At 35.3% G+C, this 15,281-nt stretch overlaps 2 protein-coding genes across 2 annotated transcripts; one reads left to right on the top strand and one right to left on the bottom strand.

Annotated features, from left to right (window-relative positions):
- Positions 1-7,502: 7,502 nt before the first annotated feature.
- Positions 7,503-8,564, top strand: LOC115980299. Its single transcript, XM_031102563.1, has one exon. It carries the CDS (start codon positions 7,503-7,505, stop codon positions 8,562-8,564), a length of 1,062 nt encoding a protein of 353 aa, XP_030958423.1.
- Positions 8,565-13,232: 4,668 nt separating this feature from the next.
- Positions 13,233-14,435, bottom strand: LOC115980298 (putative disease resistance protein RGA3). The gene is made up of 3 exons (XM_031102561.1): positions 14,310-14,435; positions 14,112-14,222; positions 13,233-13,874 (listed from the first exon to the last, which is right to left on the bottom strand). The coding sequence occupies exons 1-3, from the start codon at positions 14,433-14,435 to the stop codon at positions 13,233-13,235; spliced, it is 879 nt and encodes a 292-aa protein (XP_030958421.1).
- Between the last annotated feature and the right edge of the window lie 846 nt (positions 14,436-15,281).

Raw genomic sequence — 15,281 nt, 5'->3', positions numbered from 1 at the left:
TGAAAAAGTCATCACCTCTTTATAAAGTTTATTAAAGTTTATAGAGAGTAGCCCAGATCCATGCATTGGATATATAACACATAAAGAATGCAGATTGTAAATAGAAGATTGGATCATTTACACATGAACTTTTAGATCAATTACTTGTTCTAAACATCTCATTCGCAAACCATAATTATTAAAACAAAAAACTGTAACGAAATTGTTAAATCGCATAAATTTTCAGTTATATATAACAAATAACAATTTGTGCGGTTGCTACCATTTAAGTGAAAAATAAATTACTAAATCAACAAAGCTGCTCCATGATAATTGAAACTAGATATATGCTTTATAGTTTATAATGGAATAAGTAGTATTCAAATTTTTTTAAAGGTAGTCCTACATATAGATGTTTCAGTGAGCAAAGTATCCACTGGAATTCACTATCTAAATATTTTGAGAGCCAACTCTGGTCAATGAAGTACACACCAGACTTTTTTATTTTTTGAGGAAACAATAATATTTATTAGAACACACAAACACGAAGGTAATCTCTTCTCTCCAACCCACTGACAAGTAAAATGATATTTCCCCCACTTATCTAACACATAATTACTACAAAGTCATAAACTTTATTTATTTTAGACTAGAGTTCCTTTTCTTTTTCTTTGTCCTTCATGATGGAACCTGAAAGGAAAAGACATTTGAACACAATTTGACGCTTACTAATAATGACCAGTATGGTTCTTAGAAGAGTTGTGCTAGTGCCAAATGAAGTAGCACAATTTGTGTCACAACTCAACCTACGTGGCGAGTTGTGAATGGTAGAAGAGTGATGGTGGATTCATATGTGGACACCCTTCTACCACTCACAACTCACCACGTGGGTGAGTTGGCGAGTTGTGGCACAAGTTGTGCCACTTTATATGGCACTAGCATAACTCTTCTTAGAAAGTTCAAAGTCTTTTATTTCACTTAGTCACTTCCCTGGTAATCTGGTATTGCAAGCATTTTGTGAAAAATATAGGTTTTAGTAACTCGAAATCTACTTTATCTATTTTAACAACTCACTTTATAGTACATCCAATATTAAAGGTTTTATTTTTTTACCACTTTACTTAAATATTCTTTCTTTATTCTGGTTTTATTTTTTCTTTATGTTTTCATTATTCTTTGTTTCCAAAAGGTATTTTCAATTGATCATCTAAAAGTACCAAGCATTATTTTTTTAAAACCCGACTTTTTTTAATGAGGATTTTTTTTAATTGAACAATCATATTTTTGGAAATCCATGTTTGTTGTGACAATCATATTTTTGGATTTTCTTTTTTCTTCAACTACTATGAATGTTTTTTTAATTGAACAATCATATCTTTGGATTTTCTTTTTATTTTTCTTCAACATCCATTTTTATCCATAACAGTTGCTGTTTTGGCTTCTAGAACACCTATAGAATTTGCTGGACGTTGATGATGATGATTCAATGTTTGGCAATAGGAGAGGGACCTCACTAGTACCACTAGAGATGTGTACTTTGTGCTTCAAGAGTCTCTTTGTTCACATTTGGTTGAAGGTAAGTAGTACTTAAATTTTCAATGCTTATCATAAACATTTCCAAAGTTACCCACCGTTCATTGAATACACAATTAGTTTTTGTTTTGAGTTTCAGCTACAATAAGCTACAGCTAGATATAGCAGTTCACTGTAGCTGAATTTTTTTTTTTTTTTTTTTTTTTTTTTTTTTTTTTTTTTTTTTTAAGTTTGCATTCTTTGTTGTAGAACACGTTTTTAGGGTATTGGTTGCTAACTTGACTACTATATATATATATATATATATATATATATATATATATATGTATATGTAGGCAAAACTGAGAGAAAATCCAATTAGATTCTAAATTGGAATTCAATTAGAGTCTAATTTTGCGCCACATATCTTATATAATCTAAGTTTTTTTAATTTTTTTTTCCAAATGAGTGAATTTAGTGTAGAAAACGAGGACTCCAATATAAATAAACCATAATAAACCTAATCATATATCTAATTCTATATATAAAATTAAAGGAAGAGAGATTTTGAATGATTTTATATTTATGAGCCTTTTTTTATAACTAAAAACAATTCAAATTTATAATTTATTTATGTAATATACAATGACTATGTACCGTCCATCTATATATATTGCTTTTAAAACAAAAGTTTAGAGAAAATTCAATTAAAATCAAAATTGGATTTTGCTTTTGTTAGCTAATGTGCATTGATAATAGCTTAATTTTGCATATTTATATCATTGTTAGAAAGCATTGTCATACTTATTTTGAGTGAATTCATGCATTTTATATTTGGTTTTGGAATAATGTTGAATAATCAATTTTTTGCTTAATTGAATCTTATTACGTGAATTTGTCTTTTGTAGGAGAATGGAAGTAAATAAGTGGATTTGTGCAAAGAAGAAAGCTAATGGACTTTACTTTTACAAGGGCCATGATGAAGTTAAAAAAAGCTAACCCAATTAAATTTAAGTCCAATTGGAGCAAGGAATCAAAGGAAATTTGCATAAAATCCAAGTCCAATTTGGATTAGGATTCCAGACTACACATCAGTTAGTATTTTTGGCATAACTTTCGGCTCAGATATCCAATCGAGATGATTTAAGTTGGGGTGGAATGTTAACTTAAAGGGCTATAACTTTGTAGTTTACCAAAAGTCCGAATTCTGACGTTAAATGGGCCAAATTCGTCAGTTAATTGAAGCCTAAAAATCTGGGATTTTCTCCAAACGAGAATTCAATTTGTAATAGGAGTTGACCTATTTAAAGGCTCTTTAGGGCAAAATTCAGGAAGACTAGTGCTAGGGCTGAGGGTTGAATGTATAGAGAGTGCAGCTACATCTTTGGTTTTCTTCCATAACAGTTAGTTTTATTTTATTTGTTTAGTTTAATGTTTAGTATTTTTTTTTTTCTTTCAATTACCATGAGTATCTAAATTTATAATTAGGGTTGAGGATGAAACCTTGTTAAGGATTATTAGTAATATTTATGTGATTTGATTTTTCCCACAATAGTTATTCTTTAATGATTTAAATTGTACTTGCTTCATATCAATTGACTAAGATGAGATTCTAGATATGAGTTCAATCATATTTTTCTCATGATTTAGGATTTATCTTAATTAATTTAATGCTTGATTTATTAATTCTTGATTATAAAATTGGATATCGTTTGTGATTTGTCTGTCAATGGATACAATTTATGATTTGATTTTTAGAATTGGATATATCTTGTGATTTGTTTGGCTACGGATACAATTGATGATTTGGTTTTATACTTAAGAAGCGAAGAAGAACATCCTTTAGATTTTTAAACATAAGTTTTAATGATAATATTTTCCATGATAGCAAGATTGATTTCTAGATTATCATGCAGTGGTTGGGAAAAATTAATTATCATAAATATATGCTGATATGACTTACAAGACGGATTCCAAAACCTTAATTCCTTTATCTAGATTGTTTACATCTCTTTACTGCTTTATATTATATCTTTGCTTAGTTTAATTATTTGTTTAGTTTATTTAATTGCAAACAACCAATTTTTATTAAACTAGATTAGGATTAATTTGGTTAAGGTTTAATTAATTTTCCTACGTTCATTCAAGTCCTTGTGGGTTCGACCTTGTTCTTGTCAAACTATACTTCAGTACGGTTCGTACACTTGCAAGTATTTTAAAATTTCACAACATTAGTTTTTCATACAAATTAAATTGTTTAGATTTTAACTGTTATTTTTTCTCTAAACTAATGAGCATTTTTTTTTTTACTATTTCTATTAAGATATTTTGTAGGTAAAGATATTAAACGTAACAAACTATAATTAAGCTAAACGATCTCATGCACCTATCCCAATTCAATTTAGGAGATACTATTTGACCAATTTATTATATTATTTTGTGCTGTATTTAGTAGAATTTCACAGGGAATAATTGTGAATTGATATTGTGTATGTAGTATCCAATAATGATTTTCAAAATTATATACGTAATAGCAATGTAATGAGAAACTTGGCGTAATTAATATTAAGAAAATTGCAAAGAAAAGCTATTTTAGTACTCCCCCAAATGTCCTGATCGAACTATATTCTATATGTTTAATAACTCAAACTAATATCAATAGCACCACTACAATTACACACGGGTTAAATACTAGTTGTGAATGCTCTAAGAAGCATTAAAAGGAAGAATATATGCAAATAAATTAATAACAAATAAAAAAATAAAAAACACAATCCTCTACTTTAAGCAACAAAAGAAAATAATAGTTAATAAAAAAGTGATATTAATGGTGCGTTTTATAAGGATGATGTTGTAGTGGTTTGAATATATTATGAATGGAAGTATCTCTAACTAGACTCAAAAGCAAAATCAATGCCAATTGAAGGAAAAAGCTGAGGCACCATAATTGTTGGAGAAATGATATGTCAACAACATTTTCACAACAAATTATAGGTGGTTAGTTATCCAAAACAACTTCGGTTTAGTCCACCATCAATTCACACCACGATTATCAATCAAAAACTTATATAGGATCAGAGAGAAAATCATGTAGATTAGAGTATAGGATTGGATTGATGATTAAAAATCGCTAGATGCTAATATGCTATATATAATTACCATTAATAATGACATATGTTAAAGAAATAAATAAATAAATTTGACAAAAACTAATGATAAAAGATATTAACTAATACATAAGAAATTACTACTACATAAATAAATGACAAATTTCAAAGTCACATTTTCCAACACCGAAAACATACTTAACATTCTAAAGTAACAATATAGCGCAAAGAACTATGTTTCTAACCATGTACATCATGGTAAAAACACAATCATATATTAAAGAATATTCAAGGCTAAAATGCAAAACTGACCCTCTAACTTTCACATGTTGTCATTTCAGTCCTCTAAGTTTTAGTTTTGTCATTTTAGTCATTTAAGTTTCAAATTTTGTCAATTCAGTCCTCCGTTAGGACTTTGTTAACTGCTACCGTCTACTAACCAAAACACACCGTTTTGGCCTCTATTTTTTTTTTTTAATTTCTTAATTAAAAAAAACACCTGAAAACATTAATTAAAAATAATACAAAAAACCTCAGCCCCACCCATTGATATGATACCTAGCCTCTAATCACGAAATTGATTTCTTTGAGAAAAAAAAATTAAGGGGCTGAGGGACTGAGGGAAAAACCGAGAAAGAAAGAGGGAGAAAGAGAAAGAGTGAGAGTGAGAGATAGGGAGAGGGAGAAGATGTCAGAAGACATGAAAGGACCAGTGTGGATATATGCAAAGTTAATTATGTGATAATATTAGTTTTTAGATAATGCATCATTAAATTGAAGTTATATATAGTATAACTTTTTTTTTTTTTTTTTTTTTTTTTTTTTTTTTCATTTTGGACTTTGTGAGAAAGTTATATTTATCAATTTCAACATAATTACAACTTAGTATTTTCCACATAATCACAAAATAAAATATAAAAAGTTTTAGCATGTTCGCCTGGATCTGCATTTCGGTGGAAAATTCATCCTAGCATGTTTCACACATAGGTCTTTCCACTCCTACAGAAGCAATATGATAAATTCCCTAAACCAAATCATATTAAAATTTACAAGCAGCCTGCCCAATATTTATTCACTAGTTCCATATCAATTTTTTACTACCAGAACCAGATTTAGAGCATAAACAATGTCTTACAACCCCATCTGTTTGATAAAATAACGAAATGTGCTCATTGCTGACAATAAAAGAAATTGTGATTAAAAGGAATTTCACTTGAAGAGTGAAATTACAATTCACAATACAAGAAACAAGTACTGGAGTTAAAATTTTTTCTCGTCTTAGGTTTTCTCTCTGAGAAGGCCGAAACGTAGAAACCCTATTATCTTCTGCCGAATGATACCCTGTCCCCTCTGCTAGGCCGATCGAGCAGTAGGGTTTCTTTGGTTCTATTTTACGGGTAGGGAATTTCCAAAAGACTTTCTCTGCTTCGTCCCAAATTCTTTTACCCCTTGGTCTCTCCCCATGGAGGAAATTCTCAACGATTGGAAGAAGCTTTCTCTGACAGATGTAGAAGGAAAGAAAATTAGTTTATCAAAGTCAAGAAATCGGAATCATAAGGAATACGTGCTTGCTGCCAGATTTTTCACAAGAGGAGCTCTCAATGTGGAAGTAGTGGGGCGGACTTTTAAACCCCTCTGGAGATCACGACAAGAGTTCACAATAAGGGAGGCTTGTGACCATGTACTCCTATTCATCTTCGAACTCGAAACTGATGCTGAACGAGTCCTAGCGAATGAACCATGGTCTTTTGATAAGCACGTTGTCCTCTTCCAGCGATTTGATGCTTCAGTACCAGCAAGAAGTCTGCGGTTTACCAAGATGAAGTTCTGGGTACAAATCCACGGCCTGCCTATGCGAATGTTAGATCCTGAAACAGCCTATGAACTGGGTGAAACTATTGGACCAGTTGTACCATCTGAGAATGACAAGGAGTTGATAGGAGGGGATTTCCTTCGCGTTAGAGTGGAAGTTGATGTTTCACGACCTCTCTGTCGAGGACGTAAGGTTGTCCTAGAAGATGATAAGGAGATTTGCGTTTATTTCAATTATGAGAAGCTCCCTAATTTCTGTTATTGGTGCAGTATGGTGTCTCATGTCGACAAGGAGTGCGAGATTTGGTTGGCCAACAAAGGGAAGTCAATGGCAGCAAAACAAGAATATGGTGCTTGGCTACGCTCTGTGCCCTACAATCTGGGAAGAACTCCTTACACAACGGTGCCAGGAATGGGTGATGGCTTTGGAGGAACAGATAAGAATGATCAGGAGTTTCATTCTACCCCTGAACCAGATAGGGCGGATATGTTGACCGGTGCTGGCGAAGTTCAAGCAGACTCGAAGGGTGGCAACAGTATGGACTTTCCTCAGGCATCACATATGGAAATGACGGAAATTAGGGAGGATACCCCGCGGCCAAATGATATTTCCAATGCACCAAATCTGGAGGTAAATGTGTCTGTTCCAAATTTATTTTCTTCCCATACTAAACTTCCAGATTTCGAAACTCAAATCCAGGAAATAGATATGGAGCTTGGAAAATTTGACCACCAGAACTTTGAGCTGTTTCCTAAGACAACCAACATCCCACATGTCTCGGCCTTTCCTAAGAAAGAGTTGGAATTCTCTTTGAATGTACGTGAAGCCACTTCTCAGGATCCCAACCCTCACGTGACTGAATCAAATGACCCTTCCTCTACAGAGTGCATGACTTTACGTAGGTGGAAAAAGTTGGCACGTGATGTTCCCATGCAGACTAATCCATTACCTCTCAATATAGGTGCTAAGCATGATAGAGTCGAAGAGGAAGAAAACTAGCCCGAGTTACCTACAAAAAAGCATCAGGTTTCAAGGGTGGATGTACTCAACTTATCATCGGTGGAGGCTGTCCAGCAGCCCCGCCGTCCACAATGAGTCTACTAGTGTGGAACTGTCGCAAACTTGGGAACCTGCGCACAGGAAAGGAGCTCGAGGTGTTGATTCGAGCCAAAGATCCCTCCATCGTGTTCCTAGCCGAAACATGGGTGGATGAAGCTAGGCTAAAAGAAATTCAGCGGAATATTAATTTTGAGAATCTATTTTTTGTGGAGAGAAATAACAGAGGTGGTGGTTTAGCCTTTTATTGGAAAAATTCTCTTGATCTACATGTAGAGTCTTCTTCAAAGAATCATATAGATTCCATCATCAATAAGGGAAGGGGAGAGGCTTGGAGGTTTACTGGTTTTTACGGTGAACCAGCCACGCATAGAAGGAGTGAAGCATGGAATCGTCTTCGGCTACTAAATAATAGTCTTCAGCTTCCTTGGCTTTGTGCTGGGGATTTCAATGAGCTGACTCGCATGTCGGAAAAGATGGGAGGTAGCTATAGAAGTCAAGCTCAAATGCAACTCTTCCGAGATGTTATCGACGAGTGTGGGTTTATCGACCTTGGTTTTGTTGGCTCTCAATTTACTTGGAGGAAGCATTTTGTGGACGGACACTCCATATGGGAAAGTTTGGATCGTGGGTTGGCCAACCATGAATGGTTCTTAAAGTTTTTGGGTACTAAGATCCATCATCTCCATTCAGATTCATCTGACCATAGTCCATTATGGATTACACCCGAAGGCTTAGAAATCCCTTCATTTGCTAAGCCTTTTAGATTTGAAGAAATGTGGCTTTCAGATTGTGGTTGTTCTAATATTGTAGAGGCGGTTTGGTGCTCAAGGGATGGGATGGTTGATCCGGCAATGAAGGTTACTCACAAGATAAAAAAATGTGGAAAAGAGCTAACCCAATGGAACCGGACCCACTTTGGAAATGTGAGACAAGAGCTGATAAGGAAAAGGAAAGAACTTGCTGAAGCTGAAAAGGTGGCCATGCGGATTGGGTGTAATGAGAAAGTTTGTTGCATTAAACAGGAGATTGCTACGTTGGTTGACAAAGAAAATAGATTATGGTTTCAGCGATCCAAAGAAAAAGGAAGAATTTGATCCACAAAATCCGGGACAACCATGGTGATTGGATATCAGATAAGGACAAAATAGCAGATGCTTTGGTGCACTACTACAAAGACTCGTACATGTCAGCCAACACATTACCTTGTGATTCAGCCACAAATACCATTCCAAAGGTTATTAATGCTGAGATGAATTCCAAACTTTCCATAGCGTTTTCAGAATGGGAAGTGCAGCAGGCAATTAAGCAAATGGCTCCCCTTAAGGCACCAGGTCCTGATGGTATGCCTCCTTTATTTTTTCAGCATTATTGGAATTTAATTGGTGATGATGTCTCTCATTCTATTCTCCATTTTTTAAATACTGCATCTCTTCCTGAAAATGTTAATCATACTTTCCTCACCCTCATCCCAAAAAAGAAGAATCCGGAATTTGCATCTAATTGCAGACCCATTAGTTTGTGCAATGTATTCTACAAAATTTTCTCAAAAGTCCTAGCCAATAGACTTAAGAGAATTTTACCTAATATTATTTCTGAGCATCAGAGTGCTTTTACCAAAAGCCGTCTTATTTCTGATAACATTTTGGTAGCTTTTGAGTCTCTTCACAGCATGCAGAGACACAAAGGGAAGGAGGATTATATGGCCATAAAACTTGACATGAGCAAGGCTTATGATAGTGTGGAGTGGCACTATCTTGAATCAGTCATGGTGAAGATGGGGTTCTCAAATCATTGGGTCAAATTACTCATGCTATGTGTCAAATCTGTCTCTTACTCGATCCTTGTTAATGGCGAGCCAAAAGGCATGATCACTCCTACCAGAGGCATTCGTCAGGGAGACCCTCTATCTCCCTTTCTTTTTTTGCTCTGTACGGAAGGTCTTCATGGGCTTATCACTCAAGCCACAATACAAGGAGATATTAAGGGTTATTCATTTTGCCGAAATGGGCCGAGACTCACTCACCTTTTATTTGCAGATGATAGCCTTTTATTTTGCAGGGCCACTATCCCGGAATGTCAAAAAGTTCTAGGTATATGGGAGATGTTCAGGCCAACAGATTAACCGGAACAAAACAACAATCTTTTTCAGTAAAGCTACCTGTATGGATACTCGAAATCGTATAAAGATGGCTTTGGGAGTTTTGGAAATTATTCAATATGAGAAATATTTGGGGCTGCCCTCTCTTGTGGGAAGAAACAAAAAGGCCAGTTTTAACTATATCAAGGAAAGGGTTTGGAAGAAAATTCAAGGGTGGAAGGAAAAGCTCTTGTCACAGGCAGGAAGAGAAATTTTAATCAAGGTGGTGGTTCAAGCAATCCCAACTTACACAATGAGTTATTTCAAACTCCCATTGGGTCTGTACTTAGACATTGAAAGCCTTATCTGGAGATTTTGGTGGGGTCAGAATGGAGAGCGGAGGAAGATTCATTGGGTCAAATGGGATACTCTCTGCCAACCCAAGAATGAAGGTGGTATGGGCTTCAAGGATCTAGAAAATTTTAATGATGCTTTATTGGCCAAACAAGCCTGGAGGCTACTGCACAATAAAAATTCTTTGTTTTATAAAGTTTTCAAACCGAAGTTCTTTCCGGATTGCAATATAATGGAAGCCACAGATTCTATGTCCGGCTCGCATGCATGGAGGAGTATACTTCAAGGTAGGGATGTACTCTTGAGAGGGGCTAGATGGAGGGTTAGATGTGGAGAGTCAATTAGCATCTGGAATGACGCCTGGCTGCCATCTCTAGAATGCCCCAGAATTAAATCACATGTTGTACCCGGTTTTGAAGAAGCCAAGGTTTCGGAGCTTAGCAACCCTGTTACAAGAAGATGGGATACAAACCTCCTACGTGGCTTATTTCACCATACTGAGGTTGACCTTATACTTCGTATACCTTTAAGCCCGATTCCTGTAGAGGACAAGGTTATACGGCCTTTTAACTCCACAGGTGCTTACTCGGTGAAATCGGGCTCAAGGTTTCTCGCTATGGAAGCCACTCCCAAATCTTTGCAGGACAACCAGCATCAACATGAGGATATTTGGAAGAGAATTTGGAGTCTACTTGTCCCTAATAAAGTCCGAAACTTCCTTTGGCGTGCATGTCGCGATGCGATACCGGTCAAAAGGAACTTACGGAAGCGGAAAATTCTTACGGATGATGTTTGTGAGCTCTGCCATTTAGCCCCTGAGACAACTTATCATGCTTTATGGGAGTGCCCAAAAATCTCTGAAGTTTGGGAAGCCATTCCGGGATGCGAGTTTCGGCAAGTGCGTAGCTTCACTTCATTCCGGGAACTAATGGAGTTTAGTTTTTCGGAGGATAAAAACATGGAGCTGATGGTCATGGTGATGTGGACACTGTGGTATTGTAGAAATCAGATCAGAATAAGGCATCTGGACTTCCCCACTTCTCAGGTGGTCCCACAAGCTTCACAAGCCTTGTCGGACTTCAAACTGCACAATATCTCACTCCCATCACTGCAAGGTGTCGTTGGACAAGTATGGGCTCAAGCTCAGTGGTCTCCACCTCCCATGGACTGTTTCAAAGTTAATTTTGATGGGGCAATATTTCCTGAGCTGGGCAAGGCAGGGCTGGGTGTAGTAATCCGAAACTGGCAAGGGAATGTCATGGCTTCCTTCTCAGAATAAGCCCCACTTCCTTTCTCTCCCGATATCGTCGAAGCTATGGCTGCTGCTAGGGCAATCTCATTTGCTCAGGAGCTTGGCGTCAGACCTTTCATCCTTGAAGGAGATTCGGATGTGGTGATCAAAACCTTTATGGCTACAGAAGATTCTCTCTCCTAATTCGGTCACATTATCTCTTTGGCTAAATCCACCTTAACCACAAAAGAGTGTATTTATTTTTCTCATACTTTTAGGAGTGGTAATAAGGTTGCTCATAACCTAGCTAGACATGTCAGAGGTTTGTCTGTATGGATGGAGGATGCCCCTCCCCACCTTTATTCTGTTCTTTTCGCCGATCCTGGCTAATATTATTAGCTGTCTTCCTTCTCAAAAAAAAAAAAAAAAAAGTACTGGAGTTAGAAAATGATTCATGAGGAGAAATTGAAATAGCATTAATTGTTAAAAGAAAAATGTTATTAAAGGCATTTTTTAGTGAACTATTTAAAAAAAAAATTATGGGAAAAGAATAAAAAGTAATTAATGTTTTGATAGTTTTTTTAATTTTCCATAAAAGTGATATAAAAACTTTCCTAAAATTGTTTATTAACAATTATCCTAAGGATTTTCTCTCAAAAGAATAAAAATAAAAATAAAAACCCTAAAGACACTTGTTAACATGATTCATTGTTAAAAAAAAGTATGAACTAAAATTCAATACATATAATTGTTAACCTTTCCATCAATTTCAACATTGCGTTTTATTTTTATTTTAAAATCCACTTGCATATACATTAATTTACATCGAGATTCTATTATATGGTTGGTAAATTGCTAGGCCATTAGTTTATATCATTCCACTTATGGGACCTCTAGTGTAGTGCTTAATGTTGAATTATCTTATAATGTCGACATTTACACATCTGAATTTTGTTCACCTCACTTGAGCATCTGTAGCTTTATCTTGCTTTGTTTCAACTATTATGCTTTTATTTTTTTATTCAGGTAAGAAAACGTACTCCAATAAGGATCAGGCGTAAATGCACTTTTAATCCCTACATTTTGCACTTTTTCCATTTTGGTTCCTATATTTTTTTTTACCACTTTTAGTCCCTAAACCAATTAACGCCTCTTCCCATCACCCAACTAATAGCAAAAGCTGATGTGGCTGACGATGGAATAAAAAAATAATATAATCACAAAGAATATAATGCCATGTCAACATATAAATTTAAAAAATGAATTTATTAATTTTAACTAAATAAAAAAACTGAATTAAAACCCAAAAATCACTAAAATTAAGATCTAAAAGGTATCAGGGTCAATAAAACCAAACAATAAGTCTAGGGTCACAATATTTTCACAACTAGTGGACCTTATGAACATATGAAAAAAATTGGTATCCCTATTGTTACTCAAAAAACAAAACCAACACCAATTAATTAATGGAAAAGGTAAAAGAACCATAATTGTAGCCTCACGTTCATCCACTATCTTAAGCTTAAGGGCAAATTATGGTTAATAAAGTCTATGCAGTATATCATCAGTTCTCACCATAGTTATTAAGATCAAAGTCCTACATAAGATTGGTGAGATAGTCATATGGATTGGATTGTAGATTGAATCGAGAATCATAGGATTCTACTTCACATTATTTAAAAAAAAAAAAAAAAGTGTAAAATCACCGATAATAATATGAAAAAAGGTGGTATCCCTAACCTTACTCAAAAGCAAAATCAACACCAATTAGTGGAAAAGGCAAAAGCACCATAAGTGTAGCCTAGAAAAAGAAAAAGGTTTCAAATGTATCCCCATGTTATTCCCTGTAATCCACTACCTCAAGTTTAAGGGATTGAGATAAGGTGCTATACCATGCAAGTGCAAATTAAAAATTGAGATTGAAAGTTTCAAAAGTCACTTTTAATCTTAGCCCTTGAATAAAAAAAATTTTAACCTTCAATTTTCACAATTTTACTTTCACATTTAATTTTTTAACTTCTCTCTCTCAACATAAGGTGAATTGCGTGGTGCTGCCTACTCTAGTCAGTGAAGTATGTGTTATGGTCCTGATTGGCTATGTTACTTAAGGAACAACTTTGCAGCAAGTGGCAAGCCTTTACACTTCTTCACTATTTTTCTACCAATGTGCTCTAGCTGCTTACACTCCTCAAAATTCTTATCACAAAGTGCTATTTTACTAAACACCAACCAACAGTCTTTGTTAGAAAGTACTTCTAAATTGATTGTGTATGTACTACCCATCATCTTTGCAACTATGTTTTTACGTGTGGTGATCAGAATTTTACTACCTGGGGCACCATTTTGGAGTGCAAGCCTGAATGGCTCCCACAATGTGGAGTCTTCAGTCCACTCATAGTCAATACCAAGAAAACACTTCCTTCCCTTAATCAATTCACATATTTGTTCCAATAGACTTTGCAATTCTGTAACGTTGGAGTCACCAACTCCAAAAACTTGAATGATTGCTTTGGCAACCTTACATTGATCAAAAGGTTCGGAAACACAAACCCAAATTCTTATATCAAAATGGGCCTTCACTAGACAATGATTAAAGGCTAGTTGGGCAAGACTAGTTTTCTCAATACCAGCCATGCCCACCAAAGAGATGACATGGAGGTTTCTTTCCTCTTCACTACTCTTGCCTATTAGGATGCTCCAAAGAGATGACATGGAGGTTTCTTTCCTCTTCACTACTCTTGCCTATTAGGATGCTCACTAAATCATCCCTAACTTTATCACGACCAAGAATATCAAACACATCAACAAAGGAAGTAGTTTTTGGTCTCTCAACTTCTTCGTTTCCCCTAGTCAATACAAACTTTTACATCTCTCCCTCTCTGTCAATCTCATTTAATTTTTTGTTAAGTTCTTTTACCTTATGAGCGATATCACGATACTGAAAAGGAGTAGGAATTGAGATGAGGGGGCAGGCCATACCTTCCTTTTCTTAGCACTAGTTTCAGCTTTTTCTTCTTCGAATTCTTTTTGTTGTTTCTCAATCTCTGCTTTGATCATGGCAGTGTTCCACTCATCCAACACATCGTCCATCTGGTAGGAAACATCTTTAAGCTTATCTATTCAAAGCTTTATAGCTTCCTCCTTCATTTGCCGTTCCTCTGCATCGTTGAGCATTGCCTGGATGGTGTGGAATTTGCTTTCAAGATTTTGAACTTCTCCCTTGACATTAGCAATCGAAGTGAACTCAGAAGTAATGAAAGAACTAGGCTGGTCCTTGATAGCAGAAACAAGAGCCCAAGCCATAGTTGGAAGTTGGAGGTTGGAAATGGAAATTTGTATGGTTAACACCAAGAGTGCAAATGGTAACTGCCTGATGAAAGAAGAGACCAAACAGGAGATTAAAGTTGAGATCTAAAGATCATTAATAAATAAACGAAGGTCAAAGTCGAAAAATGACGTAGCCAATCGATCTTTTTAGGTGGCCCTGCTCTCGCTTATCTAGCCCACTTGACTCCACTATTCTACACTTTCCCAAATCATTATTATCCCTATCTTTTACCTCAAAAAAAAAAAAAAAAAAAAGTAATGATTACTAATTTTTTTTTGGGTGAGAAATCACGATCGTTTTATTATGAACTATTGATTGGGTTGGACCATAGACATGTCAAATGCTAGAATAAATTGTTGAAGAATAGTGGGTTCCAGTTAGTTCAGCTGGTAAAGTCTTTGATGGTTGTATAAGAGATCTGGGGTTCAATTCCTGCCTACACCAAAAATTGATTGGTGTCTTGGTTTGATAATAAAGAACTATTATTAGGAGTGGATACCATAGGTTAAAACTCTCTCCAAAAAAAAAAAAAAAAAAAAATTTGTTGAAGAATAAATTGGGTAGGACCATGCCTTGCCGCCTAGTCCAGAAAAGCATAGCTTACCAAACTAGTAGACGACTAATTAAGTTTTGGCATTATATCAAGGTCATATATGTGAACAAGAAGATAATTTGGGTAAGACCGTGGTTTGCCACTAATCCAGAAACTGAGAAAAAGCACAGCATATTACCTAACCTAAGTAGACTACTAATTGAGTTTTGGCATTATATTCCATGTATTATTTGTCTTTCTCAGGCAAGCTCATGTGTGAACCTGAAGA

The sequence above is a fragment of the Quercus lobata genome, chromosome 3, assembly GCF_001633185.2.
Source record: "Quercus lobata isolate SW786 chromosome 3, ValleyOak3.0 Primary Assembly, whole genome shotgun sequence".
In the NCBI taxonomy this organism is placed as follows: Eukaryota; Viridiplantae; Streptophyta; class Magnoliopsida; order Fagales; family Fagaceae; genus Quercus; species Quercus lobata.
Note: the sequence above shows the minus strand (reverse complement) of the source record. Positions and strands in the feature narration are given on the sequence as shown.